We start from the raw sequence: 17,937 nt of genomic DNA, 5'->3' as shown, positions 1-17,937 counted from the left end.
CTCAGTGACTCTCTGCAGGCCCACCCCTTGCAGCAGGCTCAATTCTGATGTGTCATGGACATTCTGGCCTCTAGAGAAAAATCAAAACTGCAAATTTTAAATTGGAAAAAAAGCCAAAAGTCAAACGTATCCCTTGATCTACTTCTGCTATTCTTGTCAATTTACAATGAAAAGATTTTCTGTCTCTCATCTACTTGGCTCTACCTTTACATTTTCTCAATCCTTTAGATGATTTTTCTTTTAATAAATAGAAGTCTAAACATGCAGTGCATACACATAGTCTTTTTGCCATTATCATCTGCCCTTTTTTTTTGAGATGGAGTCTCACTCTGTTGCCCAGGCTGGAGTCCAGTGGCGCAGTCTCGGCTCACTGCAAGCTCCACTTCCCAGGTTCAAGTGATTCTCCTGCCTCAGCCTCCGGAGTAGCTGGGGTTGCAGGTACACACCACCACGCCCAGCTAATTTTTGTATTTTTAGTAGAAACAGGGTCTCACTATGTTGGTCAGGCTGGTCTCGAACTCCTGACCTTGTAATCCACCCGCCTCAGCCTCCCAAAGTGCTGGGATTACAGGCGTGAGCCACTGCGCCGGCCATTATCTGCCCTTTTTATCGTTTTCTCTTGGTACATAAATGAGAGTATTTTATGTACAGTGTCCTTCAAATTTTTTCCCCACTTGTGTATCCCCACAAGTGTATTTTGATGTTTCCATGTTGAAACATAAGGGTTTTGTTGTTGTTGTTGTTTTTCCCCACAGTTCTGCTTTAGGGTCGTTTTCAGTCTTGATACTACAGAGAATGTTGCATTTGATAACCTACCTATGTTGTTTCATGTGTGTAGCTGTATGTAGCAGGTCAGTCCACGATATGGAACAGCAAAGCATTTGTGATTTTATACACATTTCCAGATTGCCCTGCATAGTGATTTGACCCTGTTTACCTCCCACTGGCAGTGAATAAAATGTCCTGTTACACCATTGCCTCCTCAAAATTGGTGTTATTAAACATTCGTATTTTCTTAATATGTTAGCAGAAAAATGGCGCATCAGTCTACTTTTTAATGAGATTGTACATCCTTTTTTATATATATTTGAAAACCATTTGATTTCCTTTATGTGAGTTTTTTATTTTTATTTTATTTATTTATTTATTTTTTTTTTTTTGAGACCGAGTTTTACTCTTGTGGCCCAGGCTGGAGTGCAGTGGTGCAATCTTGGTTGACTGCAGCCTCCACCTCCTGGGTTCAAGCGATTCTCCTGCCTCAGTCTCCCTAGTAGCTGGGATTACAGACACATGCCACCAGGCCCAGCTACTTTTTTTATATTTTAATAGAGGCAGGTTTCACCATGTTGACCAGGCTGGTCTCAAACTCCTGACCTCAGGTGATCCACCTGCCTCCGCCTCCCAAAGTGCTGAGATTACAGGCGTGAGCCCCCGCGCCTGGCCTATGTGAGCTATTTATATTCTTGGTTCCTTTTCTTGTCAGGTCTTTGGTCTCTGTTTCTGTATTAGGGAGCCCTTCGTGATGGGAAGTACAGGGATTTTTCCCTAAGTTTGCTGTTCATGATTTTCTTTTACAGAGATCTATGTATTTTCTTCCATTTTCTCATAGTTAGATCTTTATCACTCTCCATCCGTACTTAAAGGAAATTTAAGTATCTTCTCCTGCCTTTGCTTCTCTGGGCCCATCCATCAATGGGGAGTTGACTGCATAGACCCCATTGGATGGACTGAGCGAGGCCTTTAAAATTGGTGTTGACCTTTTAATCCAGCAGGTTGATGTCCTCCCAGTTCTGGAAGGTCAAGGCCAGAGACAGGAACCCTGTCGGGCAGCTAAGGGAGAAGAGACTTGCCGGATGACTCTTGAGTCCCTTTCAGCAAGTGAGGACCTAGTTCCCTAGTGAGCTTCTCTTAGCGATGGGGAATGTTTATTTTTCCTTCTGAGACTAAAAGGTTGTATATATCCAAGTACACTTGCGAGCATTGGTCAGAGCTGTTCCAGATTTCTGTAGCAGGTGGTGGGGAGTCTGGTTTCTCGCTAAGGAGAGGACCTAGATGGCGGGCAGGCCGTTGCATCCTTTGCCCTTTTCCTGGTGGGGCTCTCTCCAGCCTAGTCCTGCCCATCTGTGCTGGAGGAATAAGATGCCTTGGAGCCCCAGGAAACCATGTTTTTGGCTGTCTTTACCTTGGTGAATCTGTTCTGATGTTAGCTCCTTAAAGCCAGTAGCCAGGTGGGTAGTGACCTGTGGGCATGGGATGGCACGGAGAGTTAGTCTGCGGAGGCAGGTTGGGTCCTTCTCCTGGGCCCTTCCTGTTGTTTGGCTTTTCCTCTACGAGTTTATATGCTGCTTTCTATGCCCTGGTTTGGAGACTGGTCTCCCTTTACAGAGCTTTTCCTCCCGTTTTTGGAACTTGCTTTGCCCACCTAGGTGTACCTCTCCCACCTACCCACTCGGAGCTTGAAGTTCTTCATAGGACCCTGTTGCTAGGGTTGGGCAGCTGGGCGGGGCTCCTGGAACTTGGGGCTGATGGAGCGTCCGCTGGTTCACTCTTTCTTCCCAGGGGCACATTGTCAAGCAGGCATAGTGGCAGGCCATGCCCTTTTAGGTGGGCCCTGGTGAGGCGTTGGTGGACTGAAAGATGTCACCAGGTTTTGGAGCAAAGGCCTCTCTCAGCCTCCTGTTGTTTCCAGACCACAGTGGCTGAGAATCCCAATAGAAGGGAAACCTCCAAAAGATTGAGACTTGTGCTGGGCTTCCTGTGGCCTATGCTCACCTCTTCTCAGACTGTTTGCTTTGCTCTGAGATAGGTACTTGTCCCATATTCAGATAGTCTGTGTTCATTTATGATCCAGTTATCTTGGGATTTCTATGCCCTCATTTTGGATGCCAATGCATGAGCAGCTTGAAGGATTTTTACAGAGTTGTGGTCATTAGAGCTTAATGTTAATAGTTTTGATGTTCAGTTTATGTATTGTATCCGATGGCTGGAACCAGCGGCTGTGTGAGGGGCCACAGTGAGCACTGAACATGGTGCCTCTCACCTTAAGGGAGCCTGGGTAGCTACATCATCACCTGCCTGCTCAGCCTTGAGACTATGGGCCCAAGCCCCAGGCCAGTCTCTCCCCAGCACCCTCCCCTCTGCCTCCAGATCCATGTGTCCTGGCTTTTCTTTTGCCAGCATGCCAGTGTGGAGAGCGCCTCTTCCCTCCAGTCCTCAGCCAACTTCTCCACGGCAGCAACCTCCGTCTCGAGTTCCGCATCCTCAGGCGTCAGCCTGTCCAGTAGCATGAACACCGCGAACAGCCTCTGTCTGAGTGGGACCCCCACGAGTGTGTCCAGCAGCAGTAGCAGGGCCGCACCCTTAGTGACCTCAGGTATGTGCTCCAGAGGCCTTTCCTGCCCACCCCTGAGCCCCTCAAAGGTGTCTGCTTGGCGTCCCAGGAAGGCAGTGCAGGTGTCAGGAGAGTCTCAGTCCTGCTAGGTGTGCTGTGTGTTCCATTGACCTTGAGGCCTGATCTCCCCACCCCTGATGGGGATGAATTCTCCCTGGCAGGATTCCTGGCCTCTGTGTGCTTCTAGCTTTCCAATCTTTCCTCTCTGTTCTTCCCTGGAGCCGAGTTGACATGGTGACTTAGAGGGGCCAGGGACGACTTATTGTGGGCTCCTCGACTGCAGACCTAGGCTGTCGGTAGGCCCAGCAGACTATGATTTGATAGTTGCTGCTAAAACCCACTTTGAACTCATCCTGTTCCTCTCCTGGCACTGCATGGCTTCCTTGCCGTCTTTGGAGGAGGCAGATTCTTTTTATATTTCTCTTTGCTCAGTGCAGTGGGACCTTAGGGACTGGGGGAAAGGGGCTGCTTTTGTCTGGGCCCAGAACTCTCTGACGTTGAAATAACCTCAGTGTGGTGGCCGGGCTTTCTGTCTCCCCTTCACTGCTGTGTAGAATGACCCTCTGCCTCATTCGGCCACTGCCCTTCTTTGAACCCATCTGGGGTAGCTCAGTGACTGTACCTCCTCCTGAAGCAGCTGAGGACTCTCACTCTTTGTGGTGACTACTTCACGCCATTTGATTTTTCCCTTTATACAGGCAAAGCACCTCCAAACTTGCCTCAGGGGGTGCCTCCCCTGCTGCACAACCAGTACCTCGTAGGTCCTGGAGGACTGCTTCCTGCCTACCCGGTGAGTGCTTGGTTGAACTCCTGGCCTGCCCAGCTCCCCTGGCCTCAGTGGCTGGCACCTGGCAGGAGCCTGGCATTGGGCCCAGGTTGCCCACCTCGAGCTGCCCTTCCATCCCTGAGCCCCCCGTCTCTGCCCTGCTGAGCCCTGTGGTCTTCCATCTAGACTCCGTGAAGGCAGGACCTGTTCCCATAACAGCTGATCCAGATCCCATTCCCGGGTGTGTTACAGCCCCGCAACCTTGTTTTGACTCCTAGATGGACCTGGGCTTCCCAGGGGGTGGTATGTGGTTCCTAAAATACACATTCTGGTTCTCACACAGATCTATGGCTATGACGAGCTCCAGATGCTGCAGTCACGGCTGCCAGTGGTGAGTGGGGTGTGGACTGGTCAGAGCAGAGGGTTCAGAATCTTTTACATGTCCCCCCTCTTGTGGTCTTGGCTGCCACCCTGTCTGGCCCTTGGGATCCTCTGCTTGAGGAACCTCTCAGCACCACTACTGAGAAAGCTGTTTTCATCTGGCGGTTGTGCCAGGCGTGACCATAGCTTTGGCACAGAATGTCCGGTGCTCATCCCTAGGAAACATGAAGGCCTTTGGGACCTGGGGCTCTGGTAGGCCATGCCCCCTGCTAAATGTTGGTGCTTAATAATCTTCCCTCCTTCATCTTGTTTTCTCTCTTCCTCTCTTTTTTAAAAAGAAAACCCATATGACACAAGACATGGAGGTTGCTTGCTTGGCCCTGGAGTTTTATAATGTCTTCCTTTTCCTCAGAGTACCATATAGCGTCTTTGGTCTGAGGTGGCCAGTGACTGCTCTTCTGCCATCAGCTGAATGAGTGGCTTGAGCTGATGGTCTTTAAGATCTCTTCTAGGTCTGGCCTCCCATCTAGATTTGTGAGAAGGCCTGCCCTGGGACGTCCCTGTTGGTTGCAGCCTTACTCTGAGGCCAGGGTTGCCTCTTTATTCTGACCGTTGGTGCCAGAACGCAGTGTGGGCCTTTCCAGGGATAGCCACATGAACACAACTGTGGGGACAGAAGGCAATAGAGCCGCTCCTTGCCCTGCCCATGGGCAGGACTTCCTCCTGGGAGCCACTCTCTTCTTGCTCTGCCATTTCCCGGGGCACTTGTCAGAGAGTTGCAAGCAGTTTGGACACCCGTGTCCACCCCTGCTGGATACAATCTTTCCTGTTCCTGGAGGAAGAGGCTTTCTCCCTTGTGCAGTGCCGCCTTCTCATTCTTCCCTGTTGGTGTTGCCCCCTTCTCTGCCCGACCACAAAGAGCTGACGGAGCTGCTCTTGTTTCGGAAGAGTAGCCTTTTCCACTGGCTGGCCATGTTTCCAGAAGCAGAGGCCCAGCCTGGGAGCTGAGCAGCTTCTCCCCACTGCAAACCAGCGGCCCTTTAATCTGCGGGCCAAAGACCCAGAGTGCAGGAGGTGGTGCTGAGCCCCAGGATTCCTCCTGCTTCAGGGGCTCTCCATGGTCTCCACACGTATTCAAAGCACTCTTTTGGCTTTTATCACTTTGTGCCTTAGAGAAAACACCCTCTGGAGCCCACCTTTTGAGATATGTTGCTCTTTCTATCCCTCGAGTTTTTTGTTCACCTCTGCCGCTTGTGAGCCTGGTTCCCGCCTGAAGATTTCTCATGTTCTGTGAAAGGGCTCCCCCTTCTGGGCTTTCTCTACTCCCGTCCTCAGTTGTGCAGCTCTGTGCATTCCCAGCTCTGCCTCCCCTGGGGGTTCTAGGCTGCTGTGGGTTTCCAGAAGGTTTCCTGGAGGGTGTAAGTGCCATTCCCAGCCAGGATGGCTCCTTTCTGGCCATGATCGGGCACAGCCCAAGGGCTTTCCCTGTCCTCAGGGGCCAGGTGTGTCGGGAGTGCGAGGCCCTGGATGGTGAGTGAGGGTCAGGTAAGGCCTCCTCCTCCACGAAGTTCCACTGTGTTTTGCCGTCTCTGTCTCCACACTGTGTTGTATCTGCCATACTTCCCCCAAGTCCTAGGCCAGGGGTGTCCAATGTTTTGGCTTCCTTGGGCCACATTGAAAGAATTGTCTTAGGCCACACATAAAATACACTCACATTAAAGATAGCTGATGAGCTTTAAAAGATTTGCAAATTTCATGTTTTAAGAAAGATGAATTTGTGTTGGGCCACATTCAAAGCTGTCGCAGGCCGTGGGTTGGACAAGCTTATCCTAGACCGTGTCAGTGTTTTCAGAGCAGTGTAGGTGGTGACAGGCCAGTTCCGGGCTTCACCTGGGGTCCTGCTCATTCCTGTGCCTACCTGGCACTGCCCCCTGTCCCCCCTTAAACCTTTCAGGCCCTTGTACTTCTGTTGCCTCCTTTTTTGGGGCTGCTCTGTTTAATCAGCCTTCTTAGCTGCTCTGTAGTCTCACAGAAAAGCCAGTGAAGTGGTTCAGCCCGAGGCATTCACACAAGCATCTGCCTGTGGTGTCAGATGGATGTTTGAGGCTTGGTCTGCAGCAGCTCTGCCTGGCGAAGCTGCAGGGTTGGCTGGTCTGTGTGCTCGTGTGTTAGGCCGCCTAGTTGCACACTCCTCTGAGGGGCACCATTTACTTGGTGTTCCCTGGGACTGCTGGCTTCCAGGCGTGCAGTCTATTTCAGGAGCATAGCATCACCTAAACTTTCATGGGCTGGTTCTGCTGTCCTGGGAGTCAAGCAGGGCCAGTCGCTGATCGAGCCTCCCTGGTCTCTCCTAGGACTACTATGGAATTCCCTTTGCTGCACCCACAGCGCTTGCCAGCCGAGATGGGAGCCTAGCTAATAATCCGTATCCAGGTGAGTTTGCTCAGTGGATGAGGAGTGGCCCGGGGCCGGCCTAGCACAAACTCCAAGAGCTGGGAAGCAGCAGCAACAAGGCTGAGAGAGGCCTCTTGGCAGCCTGTGCCGAGCTGGCAGCCAGACCTGTTCCTGTTTGCGGAAGCCAGCTTGGCCTTTCTCTGGTTGGAGGAAGGACAGTGGCTGGAGTCAATGCTTTTTCCTAGGTGATGTCACGAAGTTTGGCCGTGGGGACTCTGCATCCCCTGCACCCCCTACCACACCAGCTCAGCCACAGCAGAGCCAATCACAGACCCACCACACAGCCCAGCAGCCCTTCCTGAACCCTGCACTGCCACCTGGCTATAGCTACACTGGCCTTCCCTACTACACAGGCGTGCCCAGTGCCTTCCAGTATGGCCCCACCATGTTTGTGAGTATTTTAGCGGGTGTGACTGTGTCTCCTGGCCTTGGGTTGCTGGCAGGTGGAAACCTGGGACCTATCTTCCAGCAGGGAGGGAGGGTCATGATTCCACTCCATCTTATCTGGCCTTCAGGAACTGTTCAGGCTGGGGACAAGGTCACTTTCTCCTGCTGTGTTTAGATCCAACATGTGTTGCACTAATGAAAACACAGGTCCCCTGTGGTTGTAGGTATGTCAGCTGCTGCCTTAGGCTCTGGCAGGGGTACCTGACCAGCCTCAGCTTGCCTCTTCCTACACTAATACCTCATCTGCTTGCCCCACCAGGTCCCTCCAGCCTCAGCCAAGCAACATGGGGTGAACCTCAGCACTCCCACACCTCCCTTCCAGCAGGCCAGTGGTTATGGCCAGCATGGCTACAGTACAGGTGAGGGGTGCTCCCCAGAGAGACACACGGGGTCAGACAGGCTTGCGTGGCTCACACTTGCCTCTTATACTCTGCTACGCTAGGTTATGACGACCTGACCCAGGGGACAGCAGCAGGAGACTACTCCAAAGGTGGCTATGCTGGATCATCGCAGGCACCAAACAAGTCTACAGGTTCTGGGCCTGGCAAAGGTAGCGTTTACCTCTCCTTTCCAGGATAAGGCCTGGAGTGGTGGGCTCCTGCCTGATCCCCTATCAGGCAGGGCAACCCCTGAGTGCCCCTGGAGGTGGGGAGCCTGGAGCTGGGAACAACTGCTGTGGGGAACAACTGCTTTTCCTCCTAGGAGTATCAGTGTCTTCAAGCACCGCCGGTCTACCTGATATGACTGGTTCTGTCTACAATAAGACACAGGTGAGGGACAAAGGTGGGTTGGGTGTATAGGTTTTTGGGAGGTTACAGCCCAACCTGACCTTCACCATTGTCGTCTTTGCCCTGCAGACTTTTGACAAGCAGGGATTTCATGCAGGGACCCCTCCACCTTTCAGCCTGCCCTCAGCCTTGGGCTCCACTGGGCCCCTGGCCCCGGGAGCGGCCCCTGGCTATGCGCCCCCACCATTCCTGCACATTTTGCCAGCCCACCAGCAGCCCCACTCCCAGCTGCTGCACCACCACCTTCCGCAGGATGCCCAGGTGAGCACAGTGATGGAGGTAGCCACCCTGCTCTAGGCTAGGGGTTCTGCTCCAGCCTTGACAGCCTTCCCTTCTCCTTTTCTGCAGAGTGGCTCGGGTCAGCGCAGCCAGCCCAGCTCCCTGCAGCCCAAGTCTCAAGCCTCCAAACCTGCCTACAGCAACTCTCCATACTGGACAAACTAAATCCGGAAGAGAGGGGCGTGCTGGGGCACGGCTTATCCTGGGCAGGAGAGAACACACGAGCACATATTTGGGAGCCCAGTGCCCTTCCCTAGAATTCCCGAGACATGTGTCAGCCATGCCTCTGTGGGGAGCCTGCCTCCCAGACTGGCTATTGTATGTAATGTATTTATGTATGTATTTGTAAATGTGATAGAAGTCTGGGGGAGTTCGGGGACGGCTGCAGATGTTAGCCAGGTCTGTTCTCCCCATTCAAGCCCCTTCTCCACTGTAGCAAAATAAGTGCCCCCACCCCATCTGCCTTCAGGTCCTCTTCATAGCCTGCACTGCCCAGTGGGTCACTAGGGGCAGTCTCTGGAAGGGCTGGTTCAAGGCTGTTTGGGTATAGGGGTCAGGTACCAATGAAGAATCACGACTTGTCTCACTCCTTTGGAAATTATTTGTTTTCTTTCCTGTGTAATTACTTTATACCCCTGTTTTTGAGAAACTGTTCATTTTGTCATCTGTCATGGTCTCCTTCCACCAAATCTTGATCTGGGAATAGCAGCGATATCCCTCCAGCCAACACAAATATGGGCACCTGTTTGTCTTCAAACAGCGGCTTCTAGTCTGGTCATGTCCCTAGAGACTTACTAGAGACTGGCTGACCATGAAAAAAAATAATAATCTCAGTTGTTCAGCCAATCAGCTCCCCTTTAAAAATCAAAGATATCTCCAAGCAACACATCTCCATTCCGGTTGTCTTGAACCAGGTGGGCAACTGTTTCAGGGGTTTTCTCTTGCCCAATCCCCACCTAATAAAGTTCTGAGAGCATGCACGTCTGTGTGGTGTGACTGAAAGGCAGCTCAGGGCAGAAGCCCTGGACTTCATAGGACTAAAGGAGACCTCACATGGTTGTAGTCTTCTGACACAGGCTATAAAAGCTTGAAATGGTTTTCCTTTTAACTGGACCGTCTTGGCCCAAATGACAATGGCTGTAAGGAGAGCTAAACCTCCTCACAGGGCCCAGGCCATGTTGATCAAAGTTAACCTGGCTTTTCTTACAGCTCCTTAAGAGACTTAGGGATAGGGCAGCTTGGGACCTTACCTAGAAAAAGGTAAGTGTCTACAAGTAAAATTAGGACTTTTATTAAATAGGGTGATCTGCCTGATCCCTGCTATTAGCAGCAGTAAGTTAGTTAGGAAAACAAATGACAGTGAAAATGTTTGCCTAAGGAAAGCAGCAGAGCACCCCTCAGTCCCTCATTGATCTACTTGTATCAGCTTCCGTTTTCAGAATCAAGTTTAACAAATGGCCACGTCTATAAGGAGCTTGAAGGGATTGGGGATACACCAGGGAGGTGAGTTAGAAAGGCAGATTCCCCAGTTGTGGTTTTTGTCTAATTTTTCAGCTGAGCCCTGGCATAATCTGCAAGGTTAACAGTGATATTGAGACCACCTTTTAGTTTTCTTTAACACAAGGTAAAAAAAGAAGAGGGTCATTTCATGGGGAAGTAGCAATACAGGTATTTTATTTCACATTTTATTAGTAGACAGATGGGCAGAAAAAGACAAAATAAACCACTAAAGGGGAAGTCAACACAAAATGCATCAGATAATCTTTTCTCATAAGTTAAACTGAAGAAAAACATCTACAATTTCAGCTAAAACTATTAAAGTCAGGTGTGTCCTGCTGGTTTCAGAATAGTTGAAAATTGCATCTCTGAATCCTTTTAGTTGTAAATGTAAACCTTGTTTATCAGGATGGGAGGGGTGGAGAGTTCATTTTCAGTGGAGAGCTGCACATTTCCCCTTCCGATCGGTTTCTTACAATATGTGCCCCAAACGTAAGGAAACCAGCAAGTAAAGAAGCAGTTTGCCAGGGCAAGTGAAAGAAGGTTTCTACAAAAAAGTCTGACTAATAGAAAAGAACTCTGGAATGATAAAAGGAGAAGGGGGGAAGACTGAAAGAAGCAACAGCGGAATCATATACTTTCTCCACCCAGCCTCAAAATACACAGAACTGAAGAGCATCCAGTGAGGCCTCAATTAGAATTAAAAGGAATCTAAAAATGCAAGATTTTGAGTTCATGTCACACCAAATAATAAGCACAACTGTACATACATGGTTCTGGATTGAGCCTGAGACCTCTACTCCCAGAAGAAAAAAAAAAAATTACAAACTCAAGTATTTTCCATAGGGATGTGTTCTCAGGGACAGAGCTCTGGAACCAGCCTCTGGGTTTCGTTCAGTCAGTCTAAAATACCAGAATGTCCACCTGCTAGCAAGAGACTTACCCAGTCTTCTGGAACTGATTGTACTCATCAGAGGCAAACCCAGCCCTTGACAGTTAACACCCCAAAGGACTGAAAGGTACAACCTCCACTTGGCGCTCTGGCTCCCTGAGTCAATGTGTAACAGAGGCCAATAGGGCCTGACGGAACAGAGCTGTGCAGCAGAGCACCTTCCGCAATGCCAGGGTGCCGGGGCTGCCCTGGGAGTGAGAAGCTTTCGCAGTAAGGGGAATGAAAGGCTTAATTTTAGGGCTCCAAGAGAATAAGACCAAGCTACTGGCTGTAAACTTGCATGGGGGTTTTGGGGGAGGTAAACCAGAGCACTGTGAGAGGCTCTGGCTCCAGAATATTTGCAGGTTAATCTGGAAGCATTACTTAAAAAGTATGGGGAGTAAAAAGGTAGTTCCAACATCTTTCTATGAGAGTTTGTGATCAGGCAACTTGACAATGTATTTCAAAGCTGCTCTGTTCCATGGATCTGACTGAAATCACTAGATTCTGGGGGCAAGTAGCAACCCTGGCCCTGTGGAGATCATGGAGATCACAGAGATGCTGGGACCGGGCTCAACGGTGTCCCCTAAGAGCCTTAGCTTGTTAAACAGTCCCATTTCATGCCAGACTAAACTTTTAGAGGCCGGGAAGGGCTACTGGGAAGAAGTCATGTGTTTGGGAGTTTGAAGAGAGAAAACCCTGAGATCAGAACGAAGGAGGAGCTAAGGAAGTAAGTGTCACCTACTCTGGCCATCCTAGGATCCCTCCTGCCCCTGTCCCTAATCTGCCCTTTGGTTCTGAGTTACGAGCCAAAGGAGGAGCTGACGCTAGTGCCCAGGGGTCTAAAATAGGACTATAGTCAGTCCTTGCTGCATTTGCCTTCTGTAATCTGATTTTACATTATAGCTGTTTCCTCCAAATAATGCCCTCTTATGATCTGGTGCGCCCCCATAACAACCAAACATTACCTTCAAGTTCTGAAGTCCCTGGATGGTGAAGGCTGCTGGATCTCAATATTGATTGAAGCAACATGATTGAGATCTGGAAAATCAAAAGCTGCAGCGAGTGCATCGCAGGAAGATCTAGCCGTATCTGGCCTAAAACCTGCCTGCAGTCAACTCTCTCAGCCCTGCCACAATTTCTATGCACAATTCTGCTTGCACTCCACAGCCTAAGTATGTTGAAAGGGGAAAAAAAGTCCAGATCACATCCAATGAAGAAAGCGGTAACTCGTCTCACACACATCCAAGTTTCTCACTATCAGTATAAGCAGCTCGATGAAAACCGAAATCTTAACACATGCACCTAGGATTAATACTGAGTAATTTAAAGTGGCTACTTGAAAAAACCAAAACGTCATGGTAAGAGTGTATATTTGATGGGAAGGCCATGCTGTTTCCTCTCCCAACAGTGGTCACCAGTAGTTTCAATTTTTTCCCCCCAGTAGTATCAACCAAACTTAGCATAGTGACTTTTAACTCTTTGTTCCCATCACTAAATCCACCCACACACACTCGTCCCAACTTCCCCACTTGCCCCACTCCCTGGGGGGAAAAATAACCCTGCCTTTAAAATAAATAGCAACCAAGTGCTCAGTTCTATGTAAAGTATGAATATTTATTTCAGGCTTTCAATCCCAATTGATTTCAAAAAACAAAGTCTGATTTCTCTCCTCAGAGCAGCTGAGGCCTCCATGTTACGATGGTTTCATGGAGATTGAAGGAGCACATTTCATCAGGCTTAGCAGAAAGTCCCTGACGCCCACCATGTCCCAGCCTTAGGAAGGGAAAGAAACAGAATTCACCACCATGGGGCTGAATGAATGCACACACACTAATGTAAATGAGCAGCTAAACCTTGGCAAATTTGCTTTTTTTTTTTTTTTTTTTTTCCAAGTTTGTTTTGTGGGTTTAATTCCATTTTCTTTTGCTACCCAGTATATGCAGCGCTTGTGAGCTCCCAACAGGTTCCCAGCTTTAAACACATTCAACCTCTTGAAAGACTATTGAATTCTTCAAGAATCTAAAAACAGACCAAACGTGTTTTGCTGTGAACATTCTGTAGAGACGAAGTGAGGCGGGAGTTTGGGCTGATGTTTTTTTAAAAAAGAATCAATACAGTGATGGAAGGGTAAAGAATGCAAGAATTCAGACATTCTGTGGAGGGTTACTCTCTCTCCATTAAAGGTCCATAAAAAGGAGCAAACTGAGATCCATAAGGGGAGTCAGCAGGAGCTGTGTGTGTTTCCCCACCCGCTGTGAATAGGTTTTTGCTGAGGGGCCATGGCCAGGTCCCCACTTGCTCCCCTCCCTTTGGCCTGAGACGGCAGGGCAGTACAGGGGCACTGAAGGAGCACGTCACGACTCCTCATTCCCAGAATCATCATCATCATAACAGTCGGCATCTTCCTCCTCCTCATCTTCATCATCAATGTCGTCGTCATACAAGTCGTCGTAAAGCAAATCTGAGCTGTTGTCATTGGAAGGCACTTTAGTTTTGATGCAGTATTCCGCCAGGGTTGTGGGGACCTTCACTCCATCCTTTTCTGCTTCGGCCTTAGTGGCTGAAACTTGTTTCCTGAAGGGAGGGTGACAAGAAGTGGTTTATGGTAAGTCATTGTTTTGAGACAGATTTATAATTGGCCTTAAATAATCAATATTACTTACGACTCAGCTCTCCAAACTTCAGTATCTGCCTGAAAGCATCTGACAGATACCCTGTACTACACCAAATGCTTTCAACCCATTGGGTACAATTTTGAAGTAAACTTTGACTTTTTAAGGGGGGAAATACACTGTTAACATCGAGGGAGTTTAAAGCAGTGGATCAGTTAATAGCCAGAATCACCTCGTCAGCTGGCTGTCCTCCACTTCATGTGAGGGCCAGTAGGTTGGCGACTAAGAATCAGAACAGGCATTGACTTAGTGGACGGAATGTTGTGCTTTGTTGTTTGCAGGTGTGAAGCACAGGGATAACTACTAGAATAAGAAGAGATAATAGAAGGACTAATATCCTAGTTTACTGGGGCTAGATCGTAAGATTGCGTATGCGAATAAAAAGTGCCACTCTGATTTAATGTGGGGTGGGGTGCTTAGGGGGTTGGCTAGAGTGTTAAGAGTTTTGGCCTAGTCACCTCACCACCAAACTCATGTGCCCCAACAATTCTTAATTATCCTCTTAATTTTCACTTATAGTAAAATTCAAATGCCTTATGCCAGATTCCAAAGTCTTGCACAACCCACTCTTCCCCACCTGAGACGGAGTCTCGCTCTGTCACTCGGACTGGAGTGTAGTGGCGCGATCTCAGCTCACTGCAACCTCGACCTCCCAAGGTTCAAGCAATTCTCCTGCCTCAGTGTCCCCAGTAGTTGGGATTACAGGCTCCCACCACACTTGGCTAAATTTTATACTTTTAGTAGGGACGGGATTTCACCATGTTGGCCAGGCTGGTCTCAAACTCCTGATCATGATCTGCCCAGCTCAGCCTCCCAAAGTACTGGGATTACAGGCATGAGCCACCGTACCCGGCCACACAACCCACTCTTATATTTTCTCCAGCCCTTCAACACATTCACCCTGGTCTTTTTTTGGTATCTCAGACACACCTTGTTGATTTTTCTGTCTGGACCAGTTGCTCTTCCCCTGCCCCACACATGCCTGGCTCCTTCTTGTCATTTGGAATGAAGGCCTCAGATATTAAGGCTTAAATATCACCTTAGAGAAGGCCTAGCCTCATGACCCAATTTAAAGCAGCCATCTAGTCATTCTTTCACATTATCCACTTAGCACTGTCTAGTATTTTTTGCTTGCTCACTCTTCTGTCTCCACATATTTCAGTGTGAGCGTAAATGTCTTTCTTAGTCCCTTCTATTTCCCCAGTCAGTGCCTGGCACATAAGAGATGGTGCAATAAATACTGATTGTATGAATGAACAGAACAATAAATTGTTTCCTTCAACAATTATAAAAATTTGAGTCGACTAGACCACTCTTCCTGATCTTCCTAATGTCAATCTCTTAGCTGTGCTTGAAGCTTTTCTTCTGTTGCCTTGCTTTGCATACTGATGGTCCTGAGGCTTCTGGGCTTGTCTCCACACTCAGCATGCTCCCTGGGACATCATCTCTGTTCCCATAATTTTAACCACGACTCCCTTTATGCTGACATCTCTTGGCTTATATAAACAAATACCTTTAGGAAGCCTCTGTCCCGACGTTCCATATGCAGAGGTAGACTGCATATGCATTTTCTACCTCTATGGCCAGTTTCTCCCATTTTACATCTCTGAATAAATGAGCATCGCTTCTTAAAATATAAATCTCACTCCAAAGACCTATTGCTTTACAACTTAAATATCTGTCCTCTCATCCCCATTACTACTGCCTCAGTTCAGTCCATGTTGGTCCCCTGGCCAATTTACTTTTTGTTTGTTTTTTTTGAGACAGGGTCTCCCATTGTCACCCAAGCTGGAGTGCAGTGACGCAATCTCAGCTCATTGCAACCTCTGGATTCAGGGCTCAAGCAATCCTCCCACCTCAGACTCCCAATAGCTGGGATTACAGGTATAACCCACCATGCCTGGCTAATTTTTTTGTAAAGATGGGATTTTGCCACATTGCCCAGGCTTGTCTCGAACTCCTGGGCTCAAACGATTTGCCTGCCTCGGCCTCCCAAAGTGCTGGGATTACAGGCATGAGCCATTGTCTTTTTTTTTTTTTTTGAGATGGAGTCTTGCTCTGTTGCCCAGGCTGGAGTGCAGTGGCGCGATCTCAGCTCACTGCAACCTCTGCCTCCCGGGTTCAAGTGATTCTCCTGCCTCAGCCTCTGAAGTAGCTGGGATTACAGGTGTGTGCCACTACTCCCGACTAACTTTTGTATTTTTTGGTAGAAACGGGGTTTCACCATGTTGGCCAGGTTGGTCTCGAACTCTTGACTTCAGGTGATCCACCCACCTCCAAAAGTGTTGCGATTACAGATGTGAGCTACCATACCAGGCAACTGTCTTTTATCAGAACTCAAACAGCATCACCTCTTCCCTCCCAAAAATACTTAAGTGGTATCCCCATCCCTTCTTAGATTAAGAACCATACTCTTTTATCATGACTTCAATGTCTTTGAAGACCCTGGTGCCTCTCTCACTTAATTTTCTAGTATTTCCCACATCAGAATTTACACTCAAACATCTGTAATTCCCTTAACATGTCATGCTATTATACTCCTGTATTTTAGCAAACATGGGTGTTTTCCCTTTTTTCACCTGAAAAAGTATTGGTTATGAGGAATTCTGTCTGCTAGGAAATCTATTACATTATGTATTTCTCCCAATGTATCTTGTTTAGGCTTCTATAGGTATAATACTACATGGTCATTTGTTTTCAAATGCTAATAAAGTGAGCTCCCTAAGGAGACAGGCTATGCCTTAGTGAGTACCTGACACAAAGCTGTTGCTGAGTGTCAGGTACTGTACTAGGTCATTAAGGCATAGATAGGATGAGATAAAGGGGCCCTTAAACAATTAAGAAACACATAGAAGTACCTTGGGAATGTGTGTACAGAAGCTTTCCCATCTTTCCATCCTTAGGACACTCCCACTCCTCTACACTTCTCTAGGATCTTACTATTTCTACTAATTATCTTCAATGTTTGGTACACATCAGTCACCTAGGTGAGATATATATATACACACACAGATGCCCAAACTCTGTCCTTGTAATCCCATAAAAGACAGTTATCGTTTAGGGACACTTTAAAAGTGATCCCAATGGGCAGAAAACTTAGAACTCCTGATCTTGTATTACTTAGCAGTCACCTCATGTGCTTTCCCAGCATTGTTTTAACTTTTTTCATATCACATGGTCTCAAGCCCACTAGATTTTACTCTTTATTTGTATAAACGCCAATGATTAGTAAAATCCTATGCACAGAGGAAGTTTTAACTGTATTTGGGGTCTCTATTTTTAAAAATAAAAATGTAATATCAAGGGGGGTTGAGGCCAGGCACGGTGGCTCACAGCTATAATCCCAGAGCTTTGGGAGGCTGAGGCAGGAAGATCACTTGAGGCCAGGAGTTCAAGACCAGGCTGGGCAACATAGCAAGACCTCGTCTCTACAAAAAATAATAATAGAAATTAGCTGGGTGTGGTGGTGCATGCCTATAGTCTTGGTTACTTGGGAGGCTGACGTGGGAGGACTGCCTGATCCCGGGAATTCGAAGTTACCGTGAGCTGTAATCACACCATTGCACTCCAGCCCAGGCAACAGAGTGAGACCATGTCTGTCTCTTTAATTCCAGCACTTTGGGAGGCTGAGGCTGGTGGATCATGAGGTCAGGAGTTTGAGACTAGCCTGGCCAACATGCTGAAACCCTGTCGCTACTAAAAATACAAAACTTAGCTGGGCATGGTGGTGGGTGCCTGTAATCCCAGCTACTCGGGAGGCTGAGGCAGGAGAATCGCTTGAACCCAGGAGGTGAAGGTTGAAGTGAGCCAAGATCATGCTACTGCACTCCCACCTGGATGACAGAGTAAGACTCCATCTCAAAAAATAATAATAATAATTAGAAACAAATAAAAAGGAGGTGGAGGGTAGGGGAAGGGTAGGGTTTGTATTTATTGCAGATGTCTTGGGTACTATTATAAGAACCTGATGTCCTAAGAGATTAAAGGTTGAGCTTTTTTCCATTTTATACAGAGGAAAAAGTAAAAGACCCCAAAAATTATCTGATAAATGGTCCCATGAGTAGATTCCAAGTCCCCTGATTCTTATTCTAGGGCTCTGTTATACCATATATTAGTGTTGCTGATAATGTGGATTTCCGAAAGATCCTTGCTGCTATGGTCAATTTTTTTTTCTTTTCTTTTTTCTTTTGGAGACGGAGTCTCGCATTGTCGCCCAGCCTGGAGTGCAGTGGTGTGATCTCAGCTCACTGCAACATTCAACTCCCGGGTTCAAGCAATTCTCCTGCCTCAGCCTCCTGAGTAGCTGGGATTATAGGTATGTACCACCA

General features: G+C 48.1%; 2 protein-coding genes across 3 annotated transcripts in view; one reads left to right on the top strand and one right to left on the bottom strand.

Annotated features, from left to right (window-relative positions):
* The window catches only part of UBAP2 (ubiquitin associated protein 2), a 147,688-nt gene extending 138,204 nt beyond the window's left edge, over positions 1-9,484 (top strand). The window contains exons 20-29 of the mRNA XM_011980029.1: positions 3,178-3,373; positions 4,090-4,181; positions 4,501-4,548; positions 6,893-6,971; positions 7,178-7,383; positions 7,699-7,798; positions 7,882-7,989; positions 8,142-8,209; positions 8,297-8,488; positions 8,576-9,484. Of these exons, the coding sequence (XP_011835419.1) occupies positions 3,178-3,373; positions 4,090-4,181; positions 4,501-4,548; positions 6,893-6,971; positions 7,178-7,383; positions 7,699-7,798; positions 7,882-7,989; positions 8,142-8,209; positions 8,297-8,488; positions 8,576-8,671 (1,185 nt within the window). The 3' untranslated portion in view covers positions 8,672-9,484. The remainder of the gene's footprint in view (positions 1-3,177; positions 3,374-4,089; positions 4,182-4,500; positions 4,549-6,892; positions 6,972-7,177; positions 7,384-7,698; positions 7,799-7,881; positions 7,990-8,141; positions 8,210-8,296; positions 8,489-8,575) is intronic.
* Positions 9,485-12,530: 3,046 nt separating this feature from the next.
* UBE2R2 (ubiquitin-conjugating enzyme E2R 2) overlaps positions 12,531-17,937 on the bottom strand; it is a 118,490-nt gene continuing 113,083 nt past the window's right edge. For both annotated transcript variants that reach the window (XM_011980027.1, XM_011980028.1), the window contains one exon: positions 12,531-13,511. In XM_011980027.1, coding sequence (XP_011835417.1) covers positions 13,292-13,511 — 220 coding nt within the window. In that variant the 3' untranslated portion in view covers positions 12,531-13,291. The remainder of the gene's footprint in view (positions 13,512-17,937) is intronic.

This window comes from Mandrillus leucophaeus, unplaced genomic scaffold (assembly GCF_000951045.1).
Source record: "Mandrillus leucophaeus isolate KB7577 unplaced genomic scaffold, Mleu.le_1.0 Scaffold208, whole genome shotgun sequence".
Lineage (NCBI taxonomy): Eukaryota > Metazoa > Chordata > Mammalia > Primates > Cercopithecidae > Mandrillus > Mandrillus leucophaeus.
This window is presented reverse-complemented; position numbering and strand designations above follow the sequence as displayed.